We start from the raw sequence: 19,274 nt of genomic DNA on the forward strand, positions 1-19,274 counted from the left end.
GATTTAACAGCATTGTGGAAGTGGATTATGAAGATTGGGTAAATGAAAGTCCTGAGAAAATCCATTGTATTTTGAAATTTTTTTACTATTGTACAGATTTACTGTTTTGTGTGGAAAATAGCAACATCTTGTAAGAAGGATATGTGAAAAGTGACAGATTTAGCATCATTGTGTAATGAGTTATATGTATGGTGGCTCAGAAAATGGAAATATTACGAATAATTTTGATGTGTACATGTGTATAGATATACATACTAGTACAAATACTTAATACAGAGAAAAGCCAGCTCAAGTGAGAATATACTTGTTATCTGTGAAATGCAGAGAGGGTGGGGTGTTTGAACATCAGACGGAACTGCATGGTTGACACATTCTTAGGATTATGAAGAATCAAAAGTGTCACAGTTTACTAAGATTCTGTACATGAAAACTCATCAAAAGGGCAGGGCTCCAGATTCCCACGGGTGATGGAGACCCAGTGAGGCAGCTTAAGACTGTTTATATTTAGATGGCAGATAGCTGTGATGCAGAACTGCATAAATAGTATAGGCCCAAGATGGACAGAGTACAGACTTCTTTTATAGTTTTTTGGTGAGTCAAATTTCCGTGGGTCAAACTCCATAATCAAATCAATTGCTGACAGAATGTGAAAAGCTTTTCTATTTTCTAGGTATATGATGGGTGAACAATTCACGTGTATGCACTAGGATTAATATAGTGGTAATGGAAGTTGAAATAGTGAGTTCTATTTGTGGCTAAATTGTATTTTGCCATGGGACCCCAGGAAAAAATAATGGTTTGAACAGTAATAGCATTCTGAGGTTTCCATGGGAAGTCGAATTGCTTGGAATGACCAAATAACAAGGATGAGCTCATCAAGATCAGACTCCTACATGCTTCAAAAAATTTGGTGATTCCAACTTAGAAAAAAGAGAAGTCCTCTTGATCAATTAGGGGAAAATAAAATTTCAACACCACCTCTTTGTCCTGGCCTATAGAAAAAGGTAGCTTCTTTAGCCTTGATTCAGTCTGTTCTAAGTCTTTCACATCATCTGGAGCTTGAAATTGTAGGGCTTACAAATTGCAAATTTTAGACCTAATCTGCGTTGAATATCAATTAGCCGTGACATCTCATATTTCAAACTTATGCTGACTTTTAGCTATCGTCCTTTTTCCTTCTCTTTGAATATTGGCTTAGCTGACAGCAATTCAATCCATAAAAATTATTGTCTATATCATCTTATAATCAAAGTCCCTCTCTTGCACTGGACTTGCCTTTGTCTACTTGGAAGCCTACCAAAGCCATCGTCTAGACTCTATATAACATCACAAGCTGCAAAACTCTCTCTTCAATATGCTATTGCATTTGCTTTCCACCATTATAATTATGCACCCAATTCATATCCCTTTTGAGTTTCAGCATATAATCATGGTATTGGTGGGAGAGTTTTGGTGGGTAGTATTAGTATTTCCATGTTTGGTAGGATTGGGAGGGATTGTGTTGTTCCACTATCTTCCTTTCTTTAGGAGCATGAGAAGAGTGCCTAAAGGATGCATGGGATGGCCATTAGTGGGAGAGACATTAGCTTTCCTAAAACCACACAACTCAAACAGAAAAGGAAGTTTTCTGGATGATCATTGCAGCAGGTATTCATTTCTTATCGCTCAGCCCAATTTTTTTTCAAAGACTGGTTTTTCAATTAGTCTCTGAAATGTCTTTGTGTCTGCAAATTACTTATGAGAAGTGGGTTTCTTAAGCATGTTTTGAACATCTGAAACCCAGCCCTTAAGCTGGGATTTAGAAAGCTCCATGAAACAGGACAAAAGAAGAACGATAACTCTCAGCTCTAGGTCTTTTTATGGCAGATAAGTTTTATAGGTCGATCTATATTGTCAGAACTACATTCTAGAGTCTTACCAGAGTCCACAATATATGGCAGAAAAGCATTTTAGATAATTTAGCAATTGCATGAACTAATGGTAATGCAATTGATTCTTATCAGACTCTCTAATCTGATCATGCAGGTATGGGAAAGTTTTCAAGTCTCATCTCTTTGGATCACCAGCCATCGTATCATGTGACCCTGAGCTTAATGCTTATGTACTGCAGAATGAGAATAAGCTGTTTGAATGCAGTTATCCAAAGGCCATTCATGGCATTCTGGGAAAGGATTCCTTGTTGGTTATAGTTGGAGATGTGCACAAAAGGCTGAGAACTCAAGCCTTGAATCTGATCAACACTGCTAAATCAAGACATGATTTTCTACTGGAAATAGAGAGAAATGCACTTCATGTCATGGATTCATGGAAGGATAAGCAGCAAGTCATATTTTGTAAAGAAGCTAGAAAGGTATAAGTATAGTATTTGGTAAAGCCCAAGCATTCAAAGCATATAGATATCCTAGAGCTAGTCAACTAGTTATCAAGAGATTTTTTTTCAGATTGTTTTGAAACTAAATATTCATGATCTGCAAATTATGACAGAGGAACAAAAAGAATGCTAATATGGTAGTTACTTGATTGTGAATTTATATTTGTGTGTGTGTCTGCAGTTCACATTCAATGTTATAGTGAAGCAAATGCTTAGCTTGACACCTGACAACCCATTGACAGCTAGAATCTTGGATGATTATCTTACTTTCATGAAGGGGCTTGTATCATTGCCATTGTACATCCCTGGCACACCTTATGCAAGGGCAGTGCAGGTGATTCAATTGAATTTTCTAGTCATATTAGCAGCTCAATGAATTTTATTCCACCAAGATATTTGTTTGATTACCCACCTGATAGATTTCAATTGTCTTCTAATTTTTTGTTGTAATTTTTTGTTGGCATAATCCTATTTCTGATGATGAATCACTGTGAGTGATCCAAAACATTGAATTAAAAATATTCACAGAGTTTTTTCCAAAAGATTATATTTACATTCTAATTTTTCTTTTCTTTTGTTATTCAGGCCAGGCAGAGAATTCTTTCTGCAGTAGACATGATAGTAAAAGACAGGTCAAAGCAAGGAACAGGGTACAAGCCATTGGGAGACTTTCTTGACATACTTCTAGACAGTAATAGCTTGAGAGACCAAGAAAAATTAAGCCTTGTTTTGGATCTTCTGCTTGGTGGGTATGAAACCACCTACATACTACTGGCAATGATCATTTACCTGCTTGGTGATTCCCAAGTAGCCTTACAAGAACTAAAGGTAAGATGGTGATTAATTCTATCATTTTACTAATTATTATTTGTTCAGGAAATGGTTAATATCAGGTCCACCACTTTTAACTAAAGTTGTGTTCTATTATCTTTTATGTCATAAAAGTTAGACTAAGCTGTAAAATTTATACAAGTATCTACTATACCTCAGAAAAGTCAGAATAGGCTTGTCTTCCTTCTATTTCAACTTCAGGGCAAGGGATCATTAAGCTCAAACCAATAAGTTAATCAATCACTAACATTTCTTATACGCAACTTCTGAATATCTCGTTTCTCGTCACGTTGTCATTGCCGTTTCGGTTTCCATTTCTTATTGCTCGTCACGTTGCCGTTGCCGTTTCCATTTCTTATTTCTCGTCACGTTGCCGTTGCGGTTTCCGTTTCTTACTTCTGTTAACATAGCTTCACAACCATGGTCATGAAGTTTGAGACCAAAAAGGCTGATGATGTAAACACAGACAGAGACTGAGAATGAATACAGAACATTGTTTTGAAATCTTGCACACCATCAATAGTTTATTTATATTATCAAGCCATCATGATTCATGCTGCTACTAATATATTTGTTTTTTCACTTCACTGGCAACATACTTAATTGTAATGGGTCTCACTCATTTTGGCACCCAAAACAGCTAACACCATTGTTGGACATTGGGCTTACAGACTGAGCATGAAATGATTGCAAGCACAAAGCAAAAGGATAAGCACTTGACTTGGGACCATTACAAGCAAATGACATTCACACAACAAGTATGTATACCTATAGTATAAATTCTTCCATCATGCCAAGTTGCTTTTTTTTTTCTCTCTTTTTTATAATAAATTAGACTATAATATTGTACATGGAAGAGTGTGCTCAAGACTATAATGAATTCAGGTGATCAACGAGGCATTACGCTATGGCAATATAGTCAAATTTGTCCACAGAAAAGCTTTGAAAGACATCACATATAAAGGTATTTTATTATTTTATTATTTCTCCTTCCTTAAAATATATATGGCAGGTTGAATGCAAAGATTCAGGTTTTTTGGTTGAAATTCAAACATTAAAGCATTAAATTAAGGCACTATATAAAAGGATTCAAATGTTTTCTTACATCTTTTGAATTGAAAACATTTTTCAGTTTTTTTAATATTTTTTAATCTTAAATTAATTTTTTTTTAATAATTATAAGTTTTTTTATATTATATATTTAAAAATAAGATTTTTTATATCATATAATTAAATATTTTAAATTTGTTCCATTAAATTAAGTGTAATTGATAATTTTGATTTTGGCATGTTTAGATATTCAAATTCCAAAAGGTTGGAAGGTACTTCCAGTGTTTACGGGAGTACATCTAGATGAATCTTTCTTTACAGATCCTTTACAATTTAATCCTTGGAGATGGCAGGTGTGATAATTATATTATTTTTTATGATTTTTATAATATTGTAAATGAAAATTTATTTTTATATAATAGAGAAGGCCTATTCATAAAAAAAAATTGAAAATTTAGATATTTTGATATATTTTATTTTTTTATTTTTGTAGACATCTAATTCCGCAACAAAACAATTTACGCCTTTTGGTGGAGGACCAAGACTTTGTCCGGGATCAGAACTTGCAAAAGTAGAGATTGCCTTCTTCATCCATCATTTCGTTCTAAATTACAGGTATATTAATGTTAATTGTTTGTATGAATTTTAGAAGTCTAAAAAATATTAATATATATAGATAATATAATGATTCTAAATTTTTTATGAACAGTTATTAAAAATGAACAATTTTTTAAATTTTATTTTATCATATATTTTCACTTAATGATGTATGTGATCTTGTATAGAGAAAAGAATAAATAAAGGATAGGTAGTAAAATACAATTAAAAAAGTATAGATTTATTCTAGATTAGTTTCTCTAGAACATATATTTAATATATCTTTTGTTTAATAAATGTTTATATTATAAGTTTGAAATTCAAAATTATAAGGTTAAAAAAAGATATGTACATATTAAATTTAATTTAGGTTTTAATTTCAATTTTATTTTGATTGCAGATGGAAATTGAGTGATCGAGATCATGCTCTTGCACATCCATACGTGGAGTTTGAAAAAGGATTGCCGATTATAATTGAATCAATAAAAATATAATAATGTAAATTAAAATTATATGTATACTAGTAAGAAGAAACAAACATTAGAAAAAGAATTAAATGAAAATTTTGTAAATATTTATAAATATATATAAAAAAATCCCTACATTCTTTCTCCAAGCTCTCACACTTGAGTGAAATCAATGGCTATGTTTGATGGGGTAAAATCTGATATGAATCAGAATATATATTTCAAAATAATTATATTATGTAAAAAGTAATGCCTCATCAAGGGATCCTTGACTTTGGTAGAAACAAGAAGAATGGACTTTTTATTATGAGAAAAATATCTCCATTATAATATTGTTATCTGTTTTGTGGTGCTTATTGCGCATACTACTATTTTAAGCATATTTAAGTGATTTATGGACATTAAATATAATGGAAAAATTATTCATTAGTTTATGACTAAGTGCAATTGTTTTTAACTTATGGATTGCAATGAGTCCATTTAAGGAGACATGTTTGCCACTTTCAGCATATTGACGAATAGACTTTGATGTAAATTCTTATATATGTTAGACAATAAATTAATGGAAACAATTAGAATAGCCGTTGTATTCATGGAAAGCAAGAAACATGAAATTCCACCAAGAGGGAGGAAGAGGCAACCTAAACTATATATATATATATATATATATAGTAGTGTTTGTCTAGAAGTTTGAAGTTTATAAGCGAAAAAAATGTTATAGTTTAGTTAAAAGTGAATATTGGGTTGTTTTAGTTTATTTATTTATTATTTAAGTTAAATTTATAGGTGTAGACAATGATTTGGAATTTTTGTAAATTTAAATTTAAAATTGGGTTCAAGTAAATGTTTTTTCAACTAGTTGTTATTTGTTCAATTGAGTGTGAAGTTCATTAACTTGTGTACTAGTGTCGTGTTGTATAAAAGGACAAGTCTTAATCTCATTTCATCTATCTATGAGTTCTTATTTTGACTTGCATTATCACATTATCATACGCATTACTGATAAGTTAGGACAAACTATATGGTTGTTTGTTGTCTTTGACCATTTTTCTAAACCATTAACTTGAATATACATGTTTTACCAAGGAAAAAGATCCTTTCCTAGTAAACATTTAAAGGTGTTCATCGATGTTTTCTTAACTTATAGGCATATTTCAAAAGAGAAGGTAGACAAATGCTAGTGGCGTAGAAGTGCACAATCCATTTCCATGCATAAGGCTTGAATCTATAAGCATGTTTTAATTTTGATGGATGTAAATTCAATTTATAGTTGGACATAAATTAGGTAACCATCTGTTAGAGTATTCCAAAATCAAACCTAAGATCAATGTACAATCAACATCATAAAGTGATAGTATTTAGTTAATCGTCATCAATCCACACACAAAGCTAAGTCCTTTTCATTTCTTGTCATTTTGAAAAGCATATTTATTATGTTAATTACTATAGTAGTTCTTTAAACTAGGTTTAGTTGCTTTCTTGTGTTAAAATTGTCACATTATTCTAGTTTATTTGTGGATAAAGTGTATTAATTTTTCTTTATAGTTTGGTGAACCTAACATTCGAGCTCCTCTAGTATTTTACCCTTTGGTTTTGACTCTCTTTATATCTCTAATTTTTATCTAAGATATTTCTTATTTTTGTAACTAAACTATTTTAGAATTGATTAGGGTCTTAATCTATCTCGTTCATGTTTCATTTGTTAGGTTTTGGGCTATTATTATTTGTTACCTCTTTGACCCTTTCCTAACCACCCATTATGCGCTTTCTTGTTAGTTATTTATCATTTATTCTTTTCTACCTTCCTAACCAAGATCGCTTTCTATGTCACTATCCTTTATGACATATTCTGTGATTTATTATAGATATTGATTCATGTGATGTTGTACCTAGTGAGCATATTTCTTCTATATGTTATGATACTTTTACTTTTACATCTATGTATTCTTGTTCATATACCTCTATTGCTTCATCAATTCTTGAGGATTCAAGATGCACATGTTTAACCCTCACATGAGGTTGCTAGTCCTCTATCTTTTCACTCTTGGCCTATGGATGATGTATTTAGTGAGGAGTGCAGTATGACTCCTTTCTCTTCTCATGATGAGGCTTATGACTCTTTGTTTCATGATGATTTAGTTAATGAAAAATATTCTTCCAACACTAATGATAAAGTCATTTAGTAAAACTGATGATTTAAGTGACAAGCTAGATTATTTTTATCTTTATATTACTTTCATATACGTAATGATGATATAATGATGAATAGGTTCAATGATACATTTATTGGGTTAATTTATCTCACAATTCCTACACATTATTCAATGCTTTATCCTATTATTTTACATATTATGTTACTCTTGGATCTAGAACATGTATTTCTCATTATTCTCATTATTCACCTTTAGTGGCCCTTCCTTAAGAGATCTGATGGATTTTTCCATTCATGATGATGATATACTATATTTTATGTCAACATGGGCTCTCCTTCAAATTATTTTATGCTTTCTTGTGATATATCTTTGAGTGATTATGGAGTATATTTTAAATGAACTTATGACTTTGAAATGTATATGAATGAAAAACATCGTGAGAATATCCTACAATTTTTACTTGGTTTATTGAGCATAATGTGCAACTATCTTATGACTTATCTCTTACATAATCCTTCATTATTGCACATGATATACATGCACACCAATAAATTGGGTATAGTTAGAAATGATGTTTCATGTTATTTGAGTCCCATCATGGGTAGAATAGATCATCTAGAACATTGTGTTGATCCCTTTGAGTAACTATTTGGAAATGATTATATTAGTAATATAATTTAGCATATAAATTTTTTACTTATCCTTCACCAAATGGATTTATGGCACCCATTTCACCAAGTGTGACATGAAATGTGATACATTGATTCATGTAAGGACCTTCCAAACTATATCATCAAACTATTTCAATGAGGATATATTTATTACTAGATAATTTTCAAAAAGTTCTAGTGGTCATGAATTTACATGGTCTTATTCATTTCCTTATACTTCTTTTATTTTTTGTGGATCCAGATAATGTCTTTATGGAATATTTTCACTAAAATGTTTAGCCTAAGATAAACATTTCTAAAAGCATACAATTGAGAAAAATATATATTATGTATATAGGTTCCAAATTTTGATTACCAATATGATTTTCACATTATCTAGAATGATAAGTTTGATTTTTTTTCCAATGGCTTGCTTCCACTCACCAAAAAGCAAGTGCTCTATGAGCTTTATCCTTCAATTTTAAATTTATGTTCTAGTGAACACAAATGTGAGTGTTGCAATTTCTTCATATTTTTCTTCTTCCTCATGCAATTGATTCTATGCTTTTGTTGTTGCCTTTGTGGGTTTTGATTGCACATATTGTGTAGCTTCCAATTTCTCCAACATTATTTAGTGTATTCTTTGGTTTGTCTAGAACTTGTTGGTCTATATTTTTTTGAGTTTCTGAAATTGTAGAGGTGTGATAGCCAATGCCTCTATTTGAATAGCTAATTCTTTCAACTTCTCCTCTTCTTGGATTGCCTTTGTTCTCTAAAGATTAAGTGCGCCATCTAGAGTTCCAACAATATGCTCATGAAATCCTCCAATTCGATGTCATTTTATATAATATATCTAATCAATGCTTCCTTTTTAGTTTGCTTGTTCAAAAGGCCCATCATGGGATATTTCTACAGTGTATTTACAAAAAGTTTTTGCTCATATAGGGCATTGTATACTTTTTCTTCATATAACACGGGGCTTTCTATAGGTGTAGATGTTTTCATTGGTTTAGTAGCCTCTTTCTATATGATTTCAATTTCCTCCTCAATGTATATCTCTGATTATACTTTTCTTTGTTATTGCTATTTTTCCTTGGTTTCTTCTTCTTCGCACTCACTCGAGGTAGGTATTTTGTTGCCTCTTGTTCTAATGACTCCTCTCTCTTTGATGTTATGGATAGTTTCTTTTAACTTTTTGGATTCTCTCAGTTTGTGTAGATGTTGTAGGGGGGGTTTCTATTTGTGATATTCCAGACCTCCTTCTATGGGTTGGCCCAATTTCCTCTTTTTGCTCATTTTTCTCTTTTTCCTCCTTGACGGGCTTTCCTTCTTGCTCATGCAGATTTCATTTCTTCTTTTCTACATGATCTTTTTCTTTCTCTTTTTCCACCAATTCCATGAATTTTTTAGCTATAGGGTTCTTTTCTACATCAAGATCCTTTGGTAAAATTAGTGGCCTTTTGGGATAAGAATCTACCTCTTCATCTGATACCTCATAGGAAGTGGGGATATCCATGAGGTCTAGGGCTCTAGTGCATCCATTACTATGAAATCCTTATTGACCTAAAAATCTATGGTAATTAGATATTTCTAAACTATGGCATTCTATATTCTCCACCGGTCCTAAACTCTCTTTTGGAAATCCTTGAAGGACTTGGAAAATACTTGTATGTAGGTGTTTGCAATTATTGTCATTGATGTCAATCCTTAGTATTTTTTGAGGGTATTAGAGATTATTGTCAATACAATTTTGGTGTTGTCTATTAGTGTCAACACTCAAATTCTATGTTGTTATTATGGCGAGGTTGTGTGCAAAGCCATGATGGAGATGGCTAGGTATTGATATCTACATCCAATATGTTATGATGATGTCATTGATGTGTTAATGATGGTGATGATTCTCATGATTGAAAGCAAATATGGTATCATAATGATATCATATTTAGATGATGATTAGAATCATTAAGTTGAGGATTAGAAGCATTGAATTGAGGATTAGAAATATTAATATGAGGATTAGAAGTGTTAGGAATTGCATGCAGAAAATACCAATTATATGCAGATTAATATTAAATGGAGGAATGAAAAACACAAAATTAATAACAACGAAGAGACAATATTTAATGTGGTTCACCCAAAGTTGGGATATTTCCACCAAACAGAGAGTCCAATATTATTATCCAGCAAATCAAACTAATTACAACCAACAATCCATTGCAACTCAATACCACTGCAAAATGCTATAAAATTCTCTCAAAAATACCCTAACCCTTGGTCTTTTAACAAGACTTATGTCAGTGACAAAAATTAGGGTTACAACATGTCAACCAATAGAAAAATAACACATGATGCCTTTATAAAATAATAAAAGTCATGTGGGCTCGTGGGGCGCTGCCCCTCAACCCCACCGTATACCACAATAGAGAGCGTGCCACGAGCACTACCCCCAAAGTCCCATCGAATAATTAGGGGGGAAACTACGCTAATAAAACTAGGGAAAAATTAACCTCTGAGTCTATTTAGGCTCCATATAACAACAAGAAGCTTGATGATGAAGAGATTTTATTCGAATGATCTTGTTCATACTACAAGATGTTATAGTATCTCTTTTATTTCCCTTGAGTGAGAAAATGGCATTTCAAGGTGTTCTAGTCTCCAAAAGTTGATGAAGTGTGTGAATGCGGGAAAATATATTGAAGACTAGCTAGAAGAATGCTCTACATTCCTCCACATTTGAAAATGTGGCTTTATGGTTCTATAAATAATGTTTATGCTTTGTGAATGTTTCACTCCTATCGTTTTAGGTCCCTGTTGTTGCAAATGATGTGTTTGGTAATGGTAGTATGTTGGCAGTTTGATGATTGGTCAAGACTAGTCCAAATAATGCTCTATATTGCTCCACATTTTTGTTTTTGGTGTTGCATCTTGGAGGAAATTCTTATAATGTATGTTTAGTGTTTCAATTCAAATTTTAGGTGATGAAGTGTTTTGGAAGTGTTTTTATCAATATCTTATTTCTTGCATGTGCTTCCTGACATTCTAGTAATAAAGTTCTCTGTAACATTTTGGTTTTTCTATCTTTTCCTCACTTGAAAATATGAAAGATGTGTCTGGAAGTGTTGATGTATGCTCTAGGAATGTCTCCATGTGATCTACATGATGTTGATTGATCTATTTGGTGTCGTATTATGCTTGAAGTTGGTTTTCAAGGTAATTTGTAGATATCTGGCTGGTAGGGCGTATTCTCTTTCTTACACTATGTATATGAGAGTATGTACCAACATCAGAGTTTATGTTGAGTTTAATTTATGTCCTATTATGGCTTGTGGGGATCCACATTAAGCATATTCATTTGGATGAAGTATTTTTGGGCCAACTGGTTAAGGGCTACATGTTACCCTTGTTAGACAGTTCAAATAACCGGAAGACAACTGAGAGGGGGGGGGGGCGAGGTGAATCAGTCGTCACAGATTACCAAAACTATTAGCAATTTAAAACTTTAATACCAGAACCCAAAACATTAATACTGAAATAGCAGTTAAACCAATTAAGCATAAACAATAATCACATAATAAAAACCATCCATATGACACCAAGATTTATACGTGGAAAACCTGGTAAAGGGAAAAACCACGGTGGGAAGTCTACCCACAGTTAGATAATACTTCTGCAGTAAGTATGTGAATTACAATTGAGGGGCCTGCACTTGCAGGAAGGCCAATATCCTAGAGCACACTGCTCATCACAAAAGGAGCCTCACCGACTACATAGAAATCCAGACTACAATCCAGAGAAGTGTTAAACTGCAAAAGGTAGCCTCTCCTATGCCTAAGTGCAGTTCTAGTTAAGCTCAATACCGAAGGACTAAATCCTCTTACATAAATCCAATTCAATCTCTAATGATCGACCAAATACTCTTCCTAAATGATATTACATTATTCACACATTACATTCCTTGACCATGACCTCTAACATAACCATGATGATCTACAATGAGATATTGCATCTATATATACAAACCCTCGACCATAAAAAATTAGGTTGGCCACCAGATAATAAACCAATTACATAATTACAAACCACGTCATCCTTAGACCAAATAAATAATATCTTTCAATAGGTGCCATCAAAGAATGCTTAGGTTAGAGCCATTTTATTGCTCTTAAACCCTACTTGCAAGGGTTTTGCACCTAGTTGCAAAGAATGGAAGAAATCTCTGCAACCTAGGACAATCAAACTTAATGAAGACAAATGCAATGGACACTCATGCACTACAATGAGTTTACACCATCTAGTCCATATTGGACTGTACAAGCAATGAAAACAAGTGAAAAAATGTCAAAAACTAGTGAAAACAAGTTTGCTTCACAATCCAAAAACTTTCTCTTGCATTTCCAATCCTCCAACCCATACAATGAAGTGAATTTTGGATTTTATGCTCTTGTTTCAGTTGGTTCAACCAACTTTTCAACGCCTTCAACCAAAAATGCAACTTTTGCAAGAAATTGCAAAAAGTTGCTCAGCAACTTTTACATCTTTTGACTCCAGGATGCAAATTTGCATTCTAATGCATTTTAAGACTCTTGAAGATCCTCAAACTCCCTAGAAGACCTAAACACAACACAATTCTTGCAAAATGTTGCTCAACAACTTTTGAATCCAAGATGCAAATTTGCATTCTAATGCATTTTAAGACTCTTGAAGGTCCTCAAACTCCCTAGAAGACCTAAACACAACACATTTGACCCATAATACATGAATACATTCATCTGGAGTACTTCACCTATGAACTACCTAAGCATCTCACTTCTCAGGCTGTCAGCATCCTGAACACAATTGACTCAAACCAAAACTTGGATAGCTCAATCATGGCTCTACTGAGTCCTAAATGGTTGTTCCATTATTACATCACAAAGATAACTCACAAACTTGAAAAGAAACAAAAAAAAATTCATACTTGGAGTGTTAGGTGCCCTGCACCAACTTCCCTTTTTCAATCCCTGCTCCTTCAGATACTGATCTAATCTTGAGTACCATGCTCTAGGAGCTTGCTTTAGACCATACAAGGCCTTCTTCAACTGGCATACAAATGTCTCATCATCATGCAACAGAAACCCTTCTGGTTGCTCCATGTACACTTCTTCTTCCAAATTTCCATTTAGGAAGGCATATTTTACATCCATTTGGTATACTTTATAACCCTTGTAGGAAAAGTAGGCTAGAAACATTCTAATTGCTTCTAATCTAGCTATCGGTGCAAATTTTTCTTCAAAGTCAATCCCCTCTACTTGAGAGTATCCTTTGCACACTAGTCTAGCTTCATGCCTAACAATCTTACCTTCTTCATTCATCTTGTTTCGGTAGACCCATTTAGTACCAATGATGTTCTTGTCTCCCGATCTAGGGACTAATTCCCAAGTCCTTTTCTTCTCAATCTGTTGCAGTTCTTCTTCCATGGCATCCATCCATTCTTATCTTTTGCTATCCTCATTGAATGTTTTGGGTTCAACTTCAGTCATGAGGTAGAGGTTGACTTGTTCATCATTCTAAGCAAGTCTTCTTCTAGTCTGCACACCATCATTCTTATTTCCTAGAATTTGCTCTTCCGGGTGATTCAACTGTACATATCAGTTGGGGGCCTTCTTGGATGCTTCCTCTAGTTCAATGTCTGACTGAGCTTCATCATCTTCATCACCAAAGTTATCATATCGGTTTATCTGTGGTTGACATCCTTTGTGCATATCCTCATCAAATTTTGCATGCACACTCTCAATGACTCTTCTTAGTTTTTTGTTGTAGCATTTGTAGGCCTTGTTGTTAGATGAGTAACCAAGGAAGATTCCTTCATCACTCCTGGAGTCAAAAATTCCTAGACCATCCACATCTTTCTTGATAAAGCACTTGCTTCCAAATACTTTGAAGTATTTGACCGAAGGCTTCCGGTCATACCACAACTCATAAGGTGTCATTCTATTGTTTGTTCTTAATTGAACCCGGTTCAAAGTATATGCAGTAGTATGAACAGGTTCCTTCCATTATGTGTCAGGTAGTCTAGCCTCATTTAACATGGTTCTGGCCATCTTTTTGACTATCCTATTCTTCCTTTCTACCACACCATTTTGTTGTGGTGTCCTAGGAGCTGAGTATTGCCTTCTAATTCCATGCTTTTCACAATAATCTTCAAACTCATTTGAAGCAAACTCTCCAACCTGGTCTGATCTTAGGCATTTTAACCTGCACCCACTTTCTTTCTCCACCATCTTCCTAAAGATCTTGAATCTTTCAAATGCTTGTGATTTATGTTGCAGGAAGGTGACCCATGTCATTCTTGAGTAATCATCAATGAAGAGCATAAAGTATCTCTCACCTACAAGTGCTCTTGTCCTAGTTGGACCACATAGATCTATATGCACAATTTCAAGTGTTCTTAACGTGTTGTACTCTTTTGTCCTGAAGTTTACTTTAGTTTGCTTACCTTTCACACATTCATCACAAAATGTGCTTACCGGTTTGATGATGGGTGGAATATTTATCACACACCCCTTTCTGCTTACTGCAATTGGGTTATCAAAGTTTATGTGACCTAATCTTTGATGCCACATCCAACTTTCATCTACTTTTACCTAGCATACATTGGGACTCATATCACTCCTTCAGATTGTAAACATTTTCATCTGTTCTCTTTCCTTCTACCACAACTTGATCGGTACTGTCTTTCTTTATTTGGCAACCAGTTGAGTCAAAGGTGAATTTGTAACCTTTGTCACACATCTGACTCACACTCAGAAGATTTTTCTTGAGGCCTTCCACATAATATACATCATGTGCCTTCAACTTTCCATCAATACTTAGAGTGCCTTTTCCCTTTATTTTGATGGAAGAGTTGTCTCCAAACCTTACTGAACCACCATTCCAGTCTTCAAGTTTGATGAATTTCCTTTTGTCACCAGTCATGTGGTTTGAGCAACCACTATCTATAACCCATATATTTTTTCTTTCAGCATGTAAGGTAGTCTGTACTATGAGACTTGATTTTGCATTTTCCTTTTCTTTCTCACTCCATACTGGTTTGGTTTCCTTCTTCTTGTTAGTTGCTATATTGTGCACAAATTCAGTTACCGGTTCTTGATCAGGATTTGTCTTCTTCTGCTTGATCTTCTGGTTTTTACACAACTTCGCTATGTGTCCAAACTCTTGATAGTTATAGCATTTTACATCTTCATATAAGGGAATTTCCTTAAAATTGTTTTGGGAAACCGGTTTATTCTTCCTACATTAAAAACTCTTATGACCGTATCCATTGCACTGATAGAAGACCACATTCATATCGTAGAGTGCATTAAATGGATTTCTACTTTCATAACTCATAGGGGGCTTATTGATTAATCTGCAGTCAGCCATTCTATGCCCAAATTTGTTACACCAATAACAGTAACCATGAAAGTTTGAAACATACCAGTTAGGTAGCCTTGGTTCTGAATGGGATTGCCTCATTGAGGGTCTTCTCTTCATGTTGTTGGATCTGGTGAAACCTTCATGATCAACCCTTGCATTTCTCCTTGGATTTGCATGTTGATACAAGAAGTGTGGCTTCCAGTTCATTGTTGTATACCGATTTGAGTGGCGATTTCCAACAGCATCTGCCTTTGTCTTTTTGTCGGTAACCTTGCCTACAATGAATTTCTTCTTTTCTTCACCTTCAAAAGAAGAGGTGAACTTTATTTCTTTGCCAAATTTATCTTTGTGTGTTGAACTTTGACCTACTTCAAAGCCTAAACCACTAGTGTCTTTGGATTACTTCTGTTTTCTCAACATCTTGTCTAAGGCCTCAGTGTTGCCTTCATATTTGCTCTTTATTTTTATTTCTTCCTTACTTTCTTCAAGCTCCTTTCTGAGCTTCACTATCTCTGCTTCAAACTCTTGATGCTCCTTTTCCTTCTTTATCAGATTAGAGGATGTAGCTTCACATATCCTCTTAGTTTCTTCGAGCTGAAATTTCAAGTTAGCTATAACTTGACCGAACTCATCCTGGGATTGCTTCAAGAGATCTTGTTCATTTACTATAGTAAACTTGACCTTTTTGAGTTCTCTTCTTGTTTTTCTCAATTCCTCAAGAACACTGATAAGATCACCCTCCAAGTCCACTTCAGCCTCAATGTCCTCTTCCTCATCTTCATAAACTAGTTCACCAAGTGCCATGAAGAGATTAACTTTTCTATCATTCTCATGGTAATCAACCTCTGATGCATTTTCTTCATCTATTGTATCATCCTCAATAGTATATAGACTATTTTTTTTATTCTAGGAGCATCTCCTTCCTTGCCAGTAGTCATTTCTTTCTCTATCTTTGCTGGCAGATTTTCTGAACTCTCTTGACTCATCTCCACTGGTTTCCTTGTGAGGACAATTAGTAGCAAAGTGTCCAACCTTCCCACAGTTGAAATATTTAAGCGGTATCTTTCCTTTATACCGGTCGGATCCTCTTTTGAGCTTCTGGACAAAGTTTTCTATTTTTGCATCAGAGTCTTCACTGGATTCTTCATGAGTAACTACTTCTTTTCCCTTTTTAGTGATGTTGAATGTTGCTTCTTTCCTTGAGGAAGTATCATTGATTGTTCTCATCTCATAGGATGCCAGTGAACCAAATAACTCATCCATTGTAAAAGTCTTCAAATCCTTGGCTTCTTCTATGGCAGACACCTTAGTATCATACTTGGGTGTGATAGATCTAAGTACCTTCTTGACAAGAATCTCATCTGCAATCTCTTCTCCAAGTCCTCTGATAGTGTTCATAGTTTCATCAAATCTGTGAAGATAGTCTGCAATCTTTTCATCATCTTTCATTTTTATGCTTTCAAGTTGGCCCCTTAGTGCTTGTAGCTTGGCTTCTTTGACTTTTGCATCTCCTTCAAACAACCTCTGCAATTTACCCCAAGTCTCCTTTGCTGAAACATAGTGCATGACTTTAACAAACTCATTATCAGATAGACCACTCAAGATAGCATGTTTGGCCTTTGCATTATTCTCATACTCCTTTTTGGCATCCAGATCAATGGGAGGAGCATTAGGAACAACATACCCATTCTTGACAGACATCCACACATCAAAACCCAGGGAGGAAATATAGGTCTCCATTCTTCTGCTCCAGAAGGCATAGTTGGATCCATCAAACATGGGGGCTTTTTAGGAAGCAGAATCATTTCTTGCCATTGTGTTCAAAGTCCATAATCTACCCAAGGTTTAAAGATAACCAAGAACCTAGGCTCTAATACCAATTGTTGAACACAGAGTACCACTGAGAGGGGGTGAATCAGTGGTTCCTAAATTTTTGACTTTCAAAGCCACTTCAGAATACCAGTTAACCACACTTAAACAATCAAACCAGTAAAGCAGGAAGAAAAGCCAAAGAAATAAATCACACAAATGCAAATCACAACACCAGATGTACGAGGAAAACCCAATGTGGGAAAAACCTCAGTGAGAAAAGTTGTTGGAGACTACTGCGCCAATCCAACCTCAGAGGTTAAACACTGAATTATAAAGTTTAGGGAACCAACCCAAGGAGCACCAACCCCTGACTTTATGGGCTACAACCCAAAGGGGCACCAACCCCTACACCAAGCTCTAACTTGGTGATGTATATTGAAATACAACTTGAATATAGTTAAGGCTTCTTGTTGCAATTGAATGCTGCAACTCTTGATTAAATATTCTACTATCAATTGATAGTCTTTTCTCCTCTACTGAATCTCACACTATCGGTTGTGAGATTACTCTCTCTTTCACAGTCTCACAACACACTGTGTCATACTTGGATGCTTCCTTCTCTGCCACACCTTATCGATTTAGCTTTGTAGACACCTAAAATTGTCCTGTCTAATTAAATAAATACTTTTATTTATTTAATTATTTTATCCTAATTCTTTTATAAATTAAATAAACCTTTATTTCTTTAATTAGTTCGTTAATCCTCTTCTAGCCTTATTTTTCATTTAAATAAATACTTTAATTTATTTAAATTATCTTTTTCCAAAATAAAATAAATATTTTATTTATTTAATTGATCCCACTCCTTCTATTACTTAAATAAATCTTTATTTATTTAATTAATTCATTAGCCTTTTCTACCTATGACACATGTCATTCATCTTTTAATTCCTACACTACCTACCCTCTCATTATTTTCTTATTTCCTCTACCTACCCTCTAATCCTAGCCGACCATCTATCTTTTACACCTCTTAATCTTATCCCTCCATTTATTATAGTGTCTTCTATATAAGGAGATGCTTCTTTCATTATCAACCCTAACTCCCTAACTACACTTTCGAATTTTCACATGCGATCAAGCCTACTTACAACCACATTTCCGTTCTTTGTTGAGCTCTTGTGCACACATAAAATCTAAGAGTAAATTTATCAAGCAAGATCAATGGAGATAGGAAGAATGGAGATCCAAACCCTATTGGACATGTGGTGGTATAATCTTTGTGATTTTATTTGATTTGCATTGTCTTAGGTAATCTTCATATGTTATGGTGGATCTTTGTTGTTGTTAGGCTAGGGTTTTGTGGTTGAATTCATTTAGTCTTTCAATATTGTTGTTTCCATTGTTACCATAAACATTTTGGCATGCCCGATGGGAAATGGATTTTTGTTAGATCTATGTTTTTTTTTAATGGTTTTCCTAACCATATATTGTTGTTTAGTAAAATAATCTGGAGAATAACCTTGTGATGCTAGGGTTTTGAACACAAAATCAAGATCTTGGAGAGATTTGATCTGATCTCACAAACAACTTGGAATTTTTGCATCAAATTTTGTTTACAGGTCAAGAATTTTTTTATGCAGGTTTGGAATGCTAGCAGGAGTTTCCAATAAAAAAATCAGATTTTTTGGATCAAGTTTGCATTTTCTATGAATTTTTTATGATTTTTCATAAAAAATTAATTTTTAGAGCAAATTAGAAACTTTTTTGGATTTTCTTACATTTCAGGAAATGTCTTCAAATTTTACAAGTGGTATGTTTTTTATGATGCAAAATAACTCATGGAAAATTAGATCTTTGAATCTATCAAAAAAACATCCTGTTGAAGGCCCCTATTTCACAAAGTCTTTTGGATCTAAAATTTACCTAACTTGTGTGCTTGCAGGAG

The 19,274-nt window shown here is 34.0% G+C and overlaps 1 protein-coding gene across 1 annotated transcript; it reads left to right on the forward strand.

Annotated features, from left to right (window-relative positions):
* The first annotated feature begins 845 nt into the window (after positions 1-845).
* Positions 846-5,376, forward strand: LOC131044643 (cytochrome P450 724B1). Its single transcript, XM_057978008.2, has 9 exons — positions 846-1,647; positions 2,026-2,350; positions 2,553-2,705; positions 2,957-3,199; positions 3,874-3,960; positions 4,088-4,166; positions 4,499-4,605; positions 4,746-4,867; positions 5,250-5,376. The coding sequence occupies exons 1-9, from the start codon at positions 1,355-1,357 to the stop codon at positions 5,341-5,343; spliced, it is 1,503 nt and encodes a 500-aa protein (XP_057833991.2). The 5' UTR covers positions 846-1,354; the 3' UTR covers positions 5,344-5,376.
* The last annotated feature ends 13,898 nt before the right edge of the window (positions 5,377-19,274 follow it).

Source organism: Cryptomeria japonica, chromosome 1 (genome assembly GCF_030272615.1).
Source record: "Cryptomeria japonica chromosome 1, Sugi_1.0, whole genome shotgun sequence".
In the NCBI taxonomy this organism is placed as follows: Eukaryota; Viridiplantae; Streptophyta; class Pinopsida; order Cupressales; family Cupressaceae; genus Cryptomeria; species Cryptomeria japonica.

What these genes read in the sequence shown, in the direction of transcription:
- LOC131044643 (XM_057978008.2), top strand. Translation starts at nt 1,355, where the DNA reads ATGCTATTGCATTTGCTTTCCACCATTATAATTATGCACCCAATTCAT. An exon ending in TAGCCTTACAAGAACTAAAG is followed by an intron (nt 3,200 to 3,873) that starts GTAAGATGGTGA and finishes TTGGGCTTACAG; the next exon opens with ACTGAGCATGAAATGATTGC. An exon ending in CATTTCGTTCTAAATTACAG is followed by an intron (nt 4,868 to 5,249) that starts GTATATTAATGT and finishes TTTTGATTGCAG; the next exon opens with ATGGAAATTGAGTGATCGAG.